The sequence below is a fragment of the Eumetopias jubatus genome, unplaced genomic scaffold (genome assembly GCF_037043125.1).
Source record: "Eumetopias jubatus isolate StellerSeaLion01/CBP00866 unplaced genomic scaffold, mEumJub1_p1.0 scaffold_3, whole genome shotgun sequence".
Lineage (NCBI taxonomy): Eukaryota > Metazoa > Chordata > Mammalia > Carnivora > Otariidae > Eumetopias > Eumetopias jubatus.
Window position 1 is genome coordinate 115,407,410 of NW_028274809.1, and position 16,344 is coordinate 115,423,753.

The 16,344-nt window shown below is 35.7% G+C and overlaps 1 protein-coding gene across 2 annotated transcripts in view; it reads right to left on the reverse strand.

The window, feature by feature from the left end:
• XPO4 (exportin 4) overlaps positions 1-16,344 on the reverse strand; it is a 121,330-nt gene that overhangs the window by 88,301 nt on the left and 16,685 nt on the right. The window contains exon 2 of one of the 2 annotated variants that reach the window (XM_088021781.1): positions 3,598-3,703. In XM_088021781.1, the coding sequence (XP_087877907.1) occupies positions 3,598-3,703 (106 nt within the window). Of the gene's footprint in view, positions 1-3,597; positions 3,704-16,344 lie in introns of those variants that run through there. The other variant, XM_088021782.1, reaches the window with a different exon arrangement.

Sequence of the window (16,344 nt, forward strand, 5' to 3'; positions counted from 1 at the left end):
ACGTGGCTGGTAAATGTTCCTTGAGCAATACTAACCCACCCCTAAAGGCATATGCCGAAGAAGATAAGACCAAACAAGCACCTTCTTGTTTTCATAAGCAATGAAACATGCTTATTTCTAACTGTGCTTATATCCAACCCATTTTTCCTGCCTCCTCCTCTCTTTCTGCAAGGGATGCGGGAGGAAATAACTGCAGAAGGTGAATGACATTCGAAAGTTTCCAAGATAACTCTTAGATACCTCTGCTTGGTATTAAATAGGCATATCTAAATTACTACTCCCATATGAAGCTGTCTCTAAGAATGGAGGATCTGAAAAAAGGAAAGCCAAATTCCAAATTTAAAAGGAGGAATTTTCCTAACCTAATGAATTATGCCTTCTCATAAAACTTACGATTAGCCTTCATAAACTGTACTTATACGTAATATAAATGTGCAAAAGAAGCTATGTGGTTCTCTAGGAGATACGAGCAGAAGATTAGGACTTCAGATGGACAAACAAGCCTTATTCTTGCTCTCTGCTCTAAAGATGCTTGAAATTGCAAGGTTTTCATGAGGAAATCACATTTATCTAGAATTTCTGACACTTTTAGGATGATTCTCCACTGATCAGGACACTGTCTAGATAATAAATTATTTTAGGCCACTTTAGCAGGAAGCTTTCATTTCCCACCACAGTAACTTTCTTTAATAATAATTATGTAAATAAAATTCATTTCTATCATGTCAGCCATCTGAAACTACACAGAACCATGAAGACAAAAGTTAAAGTGAAGTAAATAATGAGAGGCAGAGCACTACACTGAAAAAATATTTTCAAAAGAAAACTAAAACTATAGTAGTCAAGTCCCAGATGTTCAGCTACTAGATACAATTACCTCTCTGGCCTTAAAGACTTTTGTCCAAAGCATAGGCAATAGAAGCTCCAGAGTCTGCTTAATGATACATAGGCACACCAATCAAGAGTAAGTCTCAGGTTTCATTCTGTTTTGTTCCAACCACTTGAGATAAGAAATTAAAGAAATCCATTTCTCCCTGAGAGAAGGATAGGAAAATGCTACAAAGTTAGTTCTGGAAGCGTTGAACCAATCTCTCACTAGTTGGGGGTATTTCTTCAATAAGAACAGAACTCACAGGATTTGTGAACACACATTCGACCAGAGCAAACTAGCAAATTCTTAAGTGCCAAAGACTTCTGAAACGAAGAAGTCTAAAAATACTCTTCGGACAAAATGCATAGGCATGCAACATGCACACGCACATGCGCGTGCACACACACACAGAGAAGAGTGGAAGAGTAAACCTAGAATAAAAATAAAAGCGTAAGAAGAGAAAGAAATGAGGAAAAACAAGAAACATAAAACTTAAGTCAGAAGTGGGAAGGAAGAATTTTAAGAGGCCAGAAAAGGGAAGCATCAAAGAGAAAGTCTCCCCTTTATTAGAATATATCACCCAGACATTGTATAAAAATGACATATTATCCCTAAATAAGAATGTGAAAATTCTGAATTGCGATTGACTGCCACTTGTATGAGAAGTCTTCTTAGAGGAATTAACCCTTCTGTGCTGGTGGCAACTGAGTAAGGAGTTGAAAGATTTTCTGTGAAGTTTAGATGTAAACATTAATGTAACACAGGGCTTTGCAGTACATTAATGATTAGATTATGCTTATAATACATGCACTCAACCTTTTAAATAGTTAATGTCTCAAAACCCAAACTGATTTTAAAAGCACAGCTAGAACTAGCAATACTATTCTTTAGAAATTTTTATGAGGAAAACAAAAGTATTCTAAAACAAGCTCAAATCATAACAAAGCAATAGTACTTCATAAAATATACATACTCTAAAAAGGAAAGAGTCGTATAAACAAATACACTCTAATAAAATACTTACAACTTAGATCAACTATTTCCCAACTAGTACAGAATGACAACTGAATTACAATGAAAGTCAGATGAAAATGATGGACTCCTAATTAATGTAATTAAAGCATATGCCATAAAAACCAGACTCAAATTATTTTAGGTGACTAGTTTAATACGATGGTTTTCTAAATCTAATTTCTAAATGCTGAACAATTTCAAGGCAGTAAAGACGAAGGCTCCCTTAAATTCCTAATAGTGATGTTTAGTTTTGCTTCTTGTAATTTAACATGAAATTAAATATTCCCCACAGGCATACAGTAACAAATTTTCTTAGTGCCAGAAACAAATTCACCCCAAAGTATAAAAACTGACCATAAAAAATAAAAAAGATCAAAACTGCCTCATTTAGAATTTAAAAGGTGGTTATTAAAACTGTCCCTCTAATGCTAAGATCTAACTCCTGAATGAGACAGAGCCACCTTCATCATCACTGCTAGCTCCTTGCAAACAGAGCACTTTTTTAAGGTTATTATTTTTAAAATGTCTTTTGAAATCAGGTAATGGGGTCACTTATGTTACTGTTTACAAAGTGGTTTTAAATGTTACCACATTTGTGCCTCATAACAGCTTAAGGCAACCAAGTCCATTAAGGAAAATGATACCACTATTCTCTTATTGATGAAAAAAGAGCTAAGTGACTTCCTCAAGTTGATACCATGCAACAGGCACCACTGGTGTCCAGATCTCACAGTACCTACAGCAGTGCTCTTTCTACTCCAGTCGAACAACTCATTTATAAGTCCTTTACATAAAGCATTATTAACATAATTTTAATTATAGGCTATTTCAATCTGGAAACCAGAGTGCTGGTGGCTAACGGATAAGTCTTACTAAAAGCACAAGAATAAAAGGTCAGATATTTTAGTTCTTAATACACAACTAATCAATTTTGTGGGCAAGGATAACTCAGAGCCTCAAATATGGGTTACAAAAAATGGCTCCAATTAAGAAAAAGAGCCAGAAATAATTAAGTTATAAAATAACAATAACCAATGAAATCTCTTATACTATTGAAAAACATATAAGAGGCAGAAGACGGTGTATGTACATCTTTTAGAAAATACCATTTTTGGACAAGAGTTATAACTTTTGTGATTATTTTTAAAGGAAAGAGATCATTTCTGTACATGTCAGATAAAAGGTACTCATAAAACATTTTTACAAGAGTAAAAATGCTTCATTTAAAAATATACAGTGACAACCTACACAGAACTGACTAATATTTGCTAAGCAAGCTGAGTACAAACTATACGGTTAAAAATTAAAAAAAAAAACAAACTGAAAGAAAAACTGTTGAAACCTCCAAAAACAATAATTTTAAAACACTAGGATAAATATATTATAGTACATTTCCTATAAGTGATAGCACTCTTGAAAACAACTAAAAAACTTATTAGACTTTTCCCTCCCACCATTAACAGCCTTCATGCTATGGTCAATAATAAAACAAATTATTGAATACTATATTCAGGGGAAGAAAATTCAAAGTAAAAACAAAGTTCTCTGGCTTTATGGAATATCTTTAAAGCCACTTCAATAGAGTAATTACTAATGGAAAATTATAACTATACAAATCTGCTTGTTTTAAAAGGAACTTAAAATATCTAACATTTAAGATAGAAAAACGAGATTTGATTCTGCAAAAATATTTTTATAAAGTGAATACTTACCCAAAATATGCTTGCAAACTGCAAATGGTGATTTTGATTTCCTAAATGATAAGAATATGTGCTCTGCATGCTGGCGTTGTTCATTATTAACCATGGAAGGTGGTGCCTTGAGAGTTAAAAAAACAAAAGCAAAACAAAACAAAAAAACAGAGTACACTTGTTTAATAAGAAAGCTTGAACAATAGCAAACCTTTAACCCACAACAAGAGAAAATACTTTCACTTTTGGGGGGGTTAATGGGAGGACAAATGCCTGCTTGTTATTTTAAAGACTACAGTATAAAACTTCGTAATAAACATTTAAAATATGGTTTCAGGAAAAAGGAAGAAATTCCTGGCAAAGTTTGGGTGAGAACCCTTTAAAGTTGCCTATATTTTAGAAGATACTTACCTAACATTTTCCTTATCTTTTAAAAATAGTTAACTTATTGCTTTTTATTCCAAAATATATCACTTCATCAAGTTCGAATAATCTCTACATTCTTCAGCACTGGTGAAACTGAATCCAAAGTTACAAAAAATTGTTTTCTAACAGCAATCCTTTAAAATAAAAGTTATTACCAGATAATTTTACTTCAAGTTTTCTAAAATCACCATTAAACCAGAAAAATTAGGGAACAGTGAAGTTTAGAATTTACAAAACTCCTATCTGAATAATAAATTAATCAGCAGAAAAGCCAAACTTCTAGCTTACCAAAAACAACTTCTATAGTCTGCCAGGTTTTTAAATTCCATTTTGTTCTAACAATCTTTCCTTCTAAAGATAATACTCTTTCTGAACCTAAAATATATATTCTCATTATATGGCTTGGTAATCTTAGACTCATTGTGACCCATCTGAAGAGAAGAGATTGCTTATGTAAGCCTACCAACTAAATTACCAGAATTCTCAATTTGGGAGGGGAGAGTCAGGGTAGATGGTAGGAAAATAAACCTTTGCTACTGTAACCAATATGAAATGGGGAGACCAAAATTTCAAATATACTCAATGTGGAAGATAAAAAACATTTTTTTAAAGATTTTTATTTATTTGACAGAGAGAGAGACAGCGAGAGAGGGAACACAGCAGGGAGAGTGGGAGAGGGAGAAGCAGGCTTCCCACTGAGCAGGGAGCCCCATGCGAGGCTGGATCCCAGGAACCTGGGATCATGACCTGAGCTGAAGGCAGACGCCCAACAGCTGAGCCACCCAGGCACCCTGGTAAAAAACATTTTTCAACAAAGTATGCTACATCATTATTATTAACCATAAAGTATATCAGTTATGCAACATTAGTCACTATAATTTTAGTTAAAATAAGTGAGCAAAAATGTGTATCCAAGAGAAATTAACCAACTTTGATAGTCTGGCCTAAAGGAATTCTTATAATTAGCTAAAACCAGTTCAGATACTATTCCTAATGATACAGCACCCTCTATAGCTCTCTAGATAAAAATGAAAATATCTGCATTAAGGAACTGTGTTAGGGGCGCCTGGGTGGCTCAGTCATTGGGCATCTCCCTTCGGCTCAGGTCACGATCCCAGGGTCCTGGGACAGAGCCCCACACTGGGCTCCCTCCTTGACGGGAAGCCTGCTTCTCCCTCTCCCACTCCCTGTGCTTGTGTTCCCTCTCTCTTTGTGTCTCTCTCTGTCAAATAAATTAAAAAATCTTAAAAAAAAAAAAAAAAGAATTGTGTTAAATTCCTTAAATATGTTTTTTGAAAAAGGCTTTATAATAAAATACTGTGAAAGCTAACTATGCTAAATATAAATATTTTGTCCTTCCATTTGTAAATTCTTCATTCTCACCATTTTTTTAATTCAACAAATTTGTTTTTACAAGATATTTCAACATTAATATCTGCTGAATATACCCCAAATACGTGGCATATTAGTAACCACTACTGCAACATGTTATACTGCTATGAATACAAATAAACAACTATAGATTGCCCAGGTAATTCTGATTTAAACATTCTTCTCATCACCCTTGAAAAGCAGTATATATATATAATTTTGCAAATAGTCATGCCTGTTATCCTACAAACAAAAATAGTTCCTAAAGCTAATGATTCTTAGACACCCTAATATCCACACACTTAATAAAGTACAGGTCTCATAACTTAACCATGATAGAATGATATTTAATTTATAAAATATCAAGATTTCCTAAGTAATGAAGTATAATCTAAAAGTCGGTTTATCTTAACCACCCGGATGAACATTATTATACAAACAATAAAATCATCAACTGATTCATTAAATGGCAATATGGTATTCACTTTAGTTTCCCAAAACCAAAACTTTTAATTCTTTTTGAAAATGACTTGGCAATGATTGCATCAATGAGTCCTGAGTTTTGTTAAAAACAAACAAAACAAAACAAAACACCACAAAACAGATTCCCAGCCCCCAAAGATTTAGGAGGCGGGGAGCTTAAACCAAAATTATGCATTTTTCCCTCCAAAGTCCCTAGATAGTATGACCTATAGTATCTCCACCTGTCAAACTCCTTCCTCTTCAGAAACCAGAACTCACCCTTCGAATTCTGCTTCAGTCTCTCCTTCATCAGTTTTTCCTGACCTTTCCCCAGTCAGCCTGAATACAAATGATGTCTCTATCTCACCTTGTAGGATACACTACGTATCTCTACTACCCAACTTACCATAATGTACGGCAAGTATTTGCTTGCCCCTGTTTCCTTTTCTCTGACTTTCCTGACACCAGAAGCTTTATTTTACTCATCTCTAAATTCCTAGAGCCTTGCACATACCAAAAGGAGAGGCAACACAATAACTAACATTTACTGAGTACTTAGCATTGCAAGGCATTATTTTCAATGGATGGATGGGCACGAAGATATATAATCTCATTAATCCTAATAACCTTATGAAGAAGAAACTATTATTATCCCCATTTACAGATGAGGAAACTGAGGAATGGAGTAATCAATTTGCTCAAGGTCAAATAGGAAACAGAGGTGGAAACTGACCCTAGGGCCCTAACTCTTTAACAGAAACTACACTTAGGTGGCTCAGTACCACGTAAGACTCACCATGTTTATTATTTTTTTAAGATTTTATTTATTTATTTGAGAGAGAGAGAATGAGAGAGAGCACGAGAGGGAAGAGGGTCAGAGGGAGAAGCAGACTCCCCGCCAAGCAGGGAGCCCGATGCGGGACTCAATCCCGGGACTCCAGGATCATGACCTGAGCCGAAGGCAGTCGCTTAACCAACTGAGCCACCCAGGCGCCCCAAGACTCACCATGTTTAAAGCTTGGGGGTAGAAAGGAAGTAAATTCCCTCTAAAAGTCCTCCTCTAGTGCCCAATACCGACATTAGAGTGTTTTATATAGTTTGTAAAGTTTCAGTAAAGAAATAATAATAGTAAAAGAATCTTTTTGTATTGTCAGTTTATGTTCTTTCATTGTCACTAATAGTAAAAGCTTTAAAAAAGCTCACACTTCAGAGGTGGAGTCAAATGAATCAAAAGAGCTGGAAGAAATAGTAGGTGGTAGCAGAGTACAGTAATGGTAAGAGGAAACAGCAGATGAGCAATTCCAGGTATCTTCAGGAAAACAACAGCAACGTCAGAAAAAAATTGAGAGGTTTTTCTAAGGAGTCACACTAGCAGGAAACCTGAAGCTCACAAATTCCTAACTCAATATACTGGTGTTTCTGGCCCAGCTTGCACCATACCCAGGCCACCTTCAATTTACAAAAAATCCTGAGAAAACACCGTTGGTAGCACACAGCCAAGAGCATCTGAAGCTAGAACTCAAAATACACTAACAAACGGATTAAATGACATATATTATGAGGGGTTTTTGGGGGGAGGGTTGGGAGAACCAAAGTACTTAAATAATTTCTACTCAGAAAGTATTTACTGAGTGTAAAAAGTATTTACTATACTTCAAGCACCATGCCAGAAGCAAAGGATGTAAAAATAGGGGAAAACATCCCTGCCCTTATAGAGTTCTGAGTCTTAGGACAGACATTAATCAAATAATCACACAAATAATTATGACAGCCTATCATTTCTGCTACTAACTGCATTCTGGTCTCTGTCATCATGCTAAACTTGTCCTCAAAATGCCAGAAACCCCACTTGCTAAATCCCATGAGACCTTTAGACTCTTTCTTTCCCTGGGCAGCTAAAATAACTTTTATTAAGGTTAACAACAATAGCACCAATTATTCCTCATGCAGAGTGCTAAGTTACATACACTCTATTTAATCACAGCAACATCCCTTAATAATCCCAGCAACGAATTATTTCCTCTCTTTTACATATGGAGAAACTTAAATTCACAGATTGTCACATGCCCAAGATCACAACAAATATCATAACCAGAATTTCATCTTAAGTCTGTGTGACATCAAAGCCCATGATTTGACTCTCTTTTAGTACTAATGAAGAGATACAGCTGAGACTAGTTTCTGTCAGATAGCTAGTAGAGAAATCTGAATAATATTCTTGGCTTACTATAAATATTATTATTTACAGGACCATGGGAAAAAAAGATCAAAGATCAAAAAATAAGGCACAACTTGTAGATAGGAAACAAGCTACAAAAGTAGAAAACAAAACTGGAAGTCATACCACAGAGCTCATAGTAAGAATTTTCTTAGCTCTAATTGCTCTCTCATTTTTGAGAGTGAGAGCATGGCTTAATATTCAAATTAGAAAATCACAGATGTACTACCTAAAAACATGTTTACTGGTAATTTTTCATTCATTCACTGAAGACTTTAAGAATTTATTCAATTTTTAGTTTTCTCTCTATAATCTTTTCTTCAACCTTCAGAACCTACCATTGCTCCTACCTAAATTTAAATCCATAACACATAATGATATACTTTTTTTACTTTAAATGTATCATACCAATATTTCACAGCATTCCACAAAGAGTAAATTCCAGATACTGTACCTTTCCAGCTAAACAAATTTGAGAGATGTGCCCTAATTAATCTCTTGTGATTTCCTAGCACATTCCCAAAAGCTGTCCTTTCAAATCTGTTTTTCTCTCAAACCTCTCATCTCATGATACCCAGTACTCCAATCTCTCAGAAAATGACCCTACTTTTTCTTTCCCAAAGTGAAAGCCTTCCTGTATAATTAGCTCCTTTATGTATCTTCCTTTTTAAAAGGACTGTTCTCCTATCACCTTCTCCAATTTCTTAACAAAATATTCCCTCCCCCTCTACTTTCTCTAAAATCTAAATCTTCCTCCCACTCCTGCCCCACTGGCTCCCCGCTCACATATCACCTCATTTCCTCCCTCATCTCTTCTCACTCTCTTTATCTTAAAGTTATACTAAGCAATGGCACCCTGCTTTCTGCTTACAAACAGGTTTACCCTATCTTAAAAATCCTTTAAAATAATCTTACAGTCCCCTTTAATTAAAAGAATGGGATACTGAATCAAAATGACCAGGTTTCTAATCCCATCTCTGTAGTATAGTAGTTGGGAAACTTCCAGGCAAGGACACCTTCAGGCAAGTCAGGGTTCCCATCTAATGATGCTAATGAATGCATCTCATAATTGGTAAGAGAACTGCAGTTAAAAATACACATATGGGTCTCCCCAAATTAACCTACAATAATTAATACAACTCCAATTTAAATCCCAATGAACTTTATGGTTCATCTCAGAATATGACAAGGTGATCCCAAAACATGTAAGGAAAAGGCCAAAAAGAATCAAATTAACTAGGAAATAAGAACCTTGACAGCAGTATGCCTAAGTGAAATAAGCGAGACAGAGAAATATATTTACTTATAGAGAAAGATCTCACTTATATGTGGAATCTAACAAAAAACAGCTCTTCGTAGATATGGAGGACAGACTGGTGGCTGTGAGGAAGAGGAGGATGAAATGGGTGAAGAGGGTCAAAGGTACAAACTTCCAGTTATAAAATAAGTAAGTCATGGGGATGCTATGTATACAATGGTAACTATAATTAATAATATTGTATTGCATATTTGAAAGTTACTAAGAGTAGATCTTAAAAGTTCTCATCATGAGAAAAAGATTTAGTAGGTATGTATGGTGTCAGGTATTAATTAATTGTGATCATTTCACAATACAAATACTGAGTCATTATATTGTATACCTGAAACTAATAAAATATTATAGGTAAGAAATAAATAACATTTTGAGGTTCAAAAAAACTATTTAAAATGTGGGGAAAGAATAAGAAAGGAGGATGGGGGGATGGGTGAAATAGGTGATGGGGATTAGGGAGAGCGCTTGTGATGAGCACCAGGTGTTGCAGGAAGTACTATATCACTAAACTGTACACCTAAAATATTACACTGTACATTAACTGGAATTTAAATAAAAACTTAAAAAAAAACACAAGGGAGTCTTATACAACCAAATATGAACACTTATAAAGGCATTATAATAATTTTTAAAAATAGTAGTTGAGTAGGAAAAAACAAACAAGGGAGCAGAGCATTCCCAGAAACAGACCCATGACATATGACATATTAGTGAGGAGAGGCTAGACTATACAATAAATGGCACAGGAAAGTTAGCTACTTAGAAGCAAAAACAAAAGATCAGGTATTTACTCATATCATACACAGTAATAAATTCTAGGTGGATTTAAGATTTAAAATGAAAAGCAAAACTTTAAGAAACTAATGACAAAACATAAGAAGAAACCATGGGAGAGGGGCGCTGGGGTGGCACAGTTGGTTGGGTGTGTTTTTGGTTTTGGCTTGGGTCATGATCTCAGGGTCGTGTGACTGAGCCTCGCCTCAGGCTCCCATGGAGTCTGCTTGAGATGCTCTCTCCCTCTCCCTCTGTGTTCCGGCTCGTGCTTGTGCTCTCTCCCTCTCTAAAATAAATAAATAAAATCTTAAAAAATAAAAATAAAAAAGGAAACATAGGAGAATATGTTAGAGTAGGGAAGGATTATTTTAAACTTTATAAAACGCACAAATCTTTTTAAAAAATTAATAAATTCGACCATTAAAATTATAACCTTCTAAACATTAACTGTATATGAAAGACTAATCATAGATTAGAAGACAATAACTGTACTCAATATAATTAACAAAGGACTAGTATTCAGAGCATAAAAACTCCCACAGAAGATGACTTATAGCAGAAACTGACAGCTACCTCCTCAACAGTCACTCCTCCTCTTCCTTAGTAAAGAACTCGAATATACAGCACTGCGCCCAAATAAATAACATTTCCCAGTGCCCTGCTGGGACAAGTTATGGCAATAAGATGTAAACAAAGCTTGGGGTAGGACTTCCTAAAGGGAGCTGATTCAGCCAAAAACATATTTTTCTTTTGTCTGTGGATCTTCTTTCCTGCCCCCCCCCAGAAATGGATATGGTGGCTGTAGTTCTACTAATCATCTTAGACCACAAGAAGACCTAGAAGATGGGAGACATAAGCTAAGAATTGTTTGTCCTTACCTTCCATGTTTTTAGAAATAGAAAGAAAAAGAAAAAAACAGCAGCAGGAGCAGCATGAACCCCTGATGCTATCCTGGAGCCACTAGACCATCCTCAGATCACCTTAACTCCACACTTTATGTGAGAAAAAATAATCCTTTTTTAAAAGACATGAAATGAAGCAGGAAACTTATCTGAAGGCTTGTTCATGGTTATCAGTTGTGTGATATTGGAGTTTTCTGTTACATGCTGCCTAACCCAATCCAATTACACAATGCAATAGAAAAGTGGCCAATGACAAGAGGCCAGATATTTCAGAGAAGAAAGCAAAAATGGTTAATAAACATAAGAACATACTCAACCTCACTAGTAACCACTGAAATGCAAATTAAAACAACAAGCTATTATTTCTGAGGGGGAATGTAAAATGATGCAGATTAAAAAAAATAGTACAAAAACAAGAGCTTTAAAGTTTGGGAGTACTGAACATAGTTATAAACTTATGATAATCTAAAATGGAATATTCATTTGGATTTTAGAATTACCTAGAAAAAGCTGGTGGCCCTGAACAGCAAGGTATGCAAAAGTTCATTCCTAGGCATTTATTCCCTAGAGAACCTCTCCCACACACATATAAGGTCAACAAAGACGTTCCTTCAGCACTATCATAACAAAAAAGAATAACAATTTGAATTACATCGATAGGAAATACTTTATAATACTGTCATACAATGGTTTATAAGGCAGGTAAGAGTAAACTGGAACTATATTTACCAAAGGGGATAAATTCTGAAAGTTACTCTGAATGAAGAAAACAAATGACAGAATATATACAATATATCATCTATATAAAATTTCAAAAACTCTAAAGTATGGTAGTTTTTATTTTCCCTTGTGGGCAAAGTGTAAAAACATGGAAGGTAAGGACAAAAAATTTTAAAATTATGGTTATCTTTGAGGATGAAGAAGCAGAGGCTGGAGAATGGTATCTAAAAGGGACTCAAAGGAGGCTTCAACTATATCTGCGACAGATTATTTTTAAAGTTATATGTAAAATGGCTATATTAACATTTGTTAACCCAGGAGACGGGTACACGGTTATGATTTACATTGTTCTACATACTTCTCAATTTATTTGAAACATTGCATTTTTAAAATGAGGGAGGCTTCCGTTCCTCACGGTTCAAGATACTCTGAACAACTCTTCAGCTAAAACCAAATAAAAATGGTGGATAAAATATTTCTACGTTTTTTAATGTATTGCTGAACTTACAAGAAATTAAGAAATCCTCAGAAGCTAAAAGGTAACCAAAGCAGGGATCCGAAGATGAAAGATGACACTTACGCGTTTACCCTAGAGACATTTGCCAATCCCAGGTGACTTTGAGTTTCCATTCTGACAGCTGCCCAAAGGTAAAGACACAAGATATAATCAGGAACCTCCTAAGATGGGGACTAACAGGACATCCCTCCACATAAAACTGGGATCCTCAGAGTAAGGGTAAACCATTAAAAAACAAAAAGAAAAACAGAGAGGGAGGAAGGAAGAGAGGAAGAAAGAAACTTGCTAGTCTGGATCTTAGTAATAGGTAAAAGAAGAAAATTACTGCAGACAACTGATAACCATGAACAAGGCTTCAAATAAGTTTCCTGCTTCATTTCAACAGGACCCATGTGGCCCAAAAACTTCAAGCCAATAAACTTAAAGTAGTCCTGTGTTGGTCATGCACCTAAGACACTTGGAGTAATGCACCATAATCCAGGTTTCAGACTTCTCCAGAAACACTTCCAAGAACTAATACTCAAAAACTTTTAAACACATGAGGAAACACGTCACCATGAGTCTGCAGAATAACAAATTAAAGAATCAAACCAACAAAACTCATAAATATTGGAAATGTTCAGAAACACAGTACAAAAATGTTTAAAAGAACTTAAAACAGTATGATGCAAACCTAATCAAAAATAAAACCTTTGCATATCAAATGACATTATCAACAGAACAAAAAATCAATTCACAGAATGGGAAAAATTTTGTACCAATCACATATCTGATAAGGGAGTAATAGCCAGAATCTATAAAGGATTCCTAAAACTCAACAATAGAAAAACAAAGAACCCAATTTAAAAATAGGCAAAGGGGTGCCTGGGTGGCTCAGTTGGTTAAGTGACTGTCTTCGGCTCAGGTCATGATCCTGGAGTCCCGGGATCGAGTCCCGCATCAGGTTCCCTGCTCAGCAAGGAGTCTGCTTCTCCCTCTGACCCTCCCCCCTCTCATGTGCTCTCTGTCTCTCATTCTCGCTCTCTCAAATAAATAAAAATAATAAAATAAAATCTTTAAAAATAGGCAAAGGACTTGAATATACATTTTTTTAAAAAAGATTTTATTTATTTGACAGAGTGAGCACAAGCAGGGAGAGCAGCAGGCAGAGGGAGAAGCAGGCTCCCCCCTGTGCAGGGAGCCCGACGTGGGGCTCAATCCCAGGACTCCGGGATCATGACCCAAGCCGAAGGCAGTCACTTAACCAACTGAGCCACCCAGGCGCCCATTTTTTTTTTTAAGATTTTATTTACTTGAGAGAGGGAGCGAACGCACAGAGGGAGAGGGAGAAGCAGACTCCCTGCTGAGCAGAGAGCCTGACACGGGGCTCCATCTGAGGACCCCGAGATCATGACCTGAGTAGAAGGCAGATGCTTAAACGACTGAGCTACCCAGGCAGCCCTTGAATATACATTTCCCCAAAGAAGACATATAAACGGCCAGTAAGCACAGATTCCAACATCACTCATCATTAGGGAAATGCAAATCAAAACTACAATGAGATTCTACTTTACATCTAGGAGAATGACCAAGAAAGAAAGAGAGAGGGGAGCCTGGGTGGCTCAGATGGTTAAGCATCTGCCTTCTGCTCAGGTCATGATCTCCAGGTCCTGGGACTGAGCCCCATGTTGGGCTCCCCGCTCAGTGGGGAGCCTGCTTCTCCCTCTCCCTCTGCCTCTCCTCCTGCTTATGTTCTCTCTCTCTCCCTGTATCTCTCTGAATAAATAAAAATCTTAAAAAAAAAGAGAGTGAGAGAAAGAAAGAAAAGAAGAGAGGAAAGAAAGAAAGAAAGAAAGAAAGAGAGAGAGAAAGAAAGAAAGAAAGAAAGAAAGAGAGAGAGAGAGAGAGAGAGAAAGAAAGAAAGAAAGAAAGAAAGAAAGAAAGAAAGAAAAGAAAGAAAAGAAAGAAAAGAAAGAAAGAAAAAGAAAAAGAAAAAAAGCAAGTAACAGTTGTTGGCAAAGATGTGGAGAAACTGGAACCATTACTGGTGGGAATGTAAAACATGTAGTGTTTTTTTTTTAATGCAGCCACTATGAAAGACAGTATGGCAGTTCCTCAAAAAAATATTACCACACAAGACAGCATTCCACCTCTAGGTACGTACTCAAAAGAATTAAAAGCAGGGCTTAAACAGACCATACACCAATGTCCATAGCAGTATTACTCCCAAAAGCCGAAAGGTGGAAACAACCACACGTCCACTCATGGATCAATAAATAAACAAAAGATAATAAATATACACATATAATGGCATATATTCAGCCTTAAAAAGGAATGAATTTTTGATACATGCCACAACAGGAATGAATCTTGGAAACAATTTGCTACATGAAATAAACAAGAAATAAGAAAAATGCCATGTAATTCCACTTAATATAAGGTATCTAAAATAGTTAAACTCATAGAGAAAGAAAGCAGAATAGTGGTTGCCTGGGGATGGGGGGTGGGGAGAAATGGGGAATTATTAATGAATACAGAGTTTCCGTTTGGGATAATGGAAAAATTCTGGAGATAGGTGATGACTGTACAACTATGTGAAAGTACTCAAAAACGTTAAATTAAGGAGCAAGATAACACAACAGATCTCTTAGGAACAACATAACAAGAGAAATTTAAATATTTATAAACATGTATCTTGCTTAGATGGTAGTTACAGGGGTATATACAACCGCCCAAATTCGTCAAACTAGACACCCAAGATTTGTGAATTTTATTGTATATTAAAATGCCTCAAAAAATGTTAAACTTAGTGGATAGATTAAAAGGCACATTAGACACATGAGGAGAAAATTGAAAACAGATACAAAAAATTATTCAGAATGAGGAAAGGCACAAACATTAAAAGTCTTGGAGGACAAAAGTGAAGGTTAGAGCCCCAGGAAACTAACCTATAGAAACCATATCATCCAGGCTTCCTCACCCTCTTCCCCCAGCCCCAGTGGCACCTTTTCTCCACCAAAAGCCACAGCTCCTGTCAGGCTATTCTCTCCTACAGCTGCAGCTCTCTCAAATTCTTCACTCTCCCTCCCTGCACATTAAGGGCCAAACAAAGGCTTCCCCATTCATTGCGGTTCCCTTACACCTTACCCCTCCACAACCTCTGTCAACAGTCTCTTCACTAATTCTTTTCAATGACCTCTTTGAGTGTTCCTTTGCCAGGATCTTGACTGACACAGCATCCAGTAAGGATGGGAAAAATAAAGATTCAAAAAATAATGGTGTAAAGTATTCCAAATTGATAAGTAAATTCCAAAATTTATGAGAAACACTAAAACTCAAAGTCAGAAAGCCCAATGAATCCAAACAGAATAAAAAAGAAAAAGAATTATATTACTGATATCACAGTGAAACTGAAGACTTCAATTCAAAAATTAAAGAGATCTGAAAAACAGCCAAAGAAAGACAGATTACCTTCAATGAAATAACAGATTGAAAATGATTTCTTAAAGCAAGGAGAAACCAGACTAGAGAGAAAACAGAGTAACATTTTCAGAGTACTGACAGAAAATAACTATTAACTTAGAAATGTAGATCCAGGAAACACCTTTCAAGGATTAAAATGTAATTGATGACATGTTCCTGCAAATAAAAACCAAATAAAAACTCTTATTACTGAAACACTCTCCCTTTAGGAAATTCTGAAGGATATACTCCAAGAAGGAAAGTGATCCCAGATGGAAAGCCTTGAATGCAAAGGACTATGGACAAAGAAATTGATTATGTGAATAAATCTGAATATTGATATTTTAAAAATGATTAATTTGTGAAATTAATAAAGGTGATTAAGACTTCGGACAATATATAGAACATAAATCAGGAGAGGTGGTTTTAAGTTCTTATACTGTTCTGAGACAGCATATACAGATTAACTTTAAATTGAGTATGCATACATTGCCATGGTCAAGAAAATAGAGAATATATACAACACCCAAACTGTGGAATGAGAAACAAAAGATTATCAAACCACAAAAGAAAGCAAAAGACCATATACACATACACAAAATAAGATAAAAATATGTAACTTATC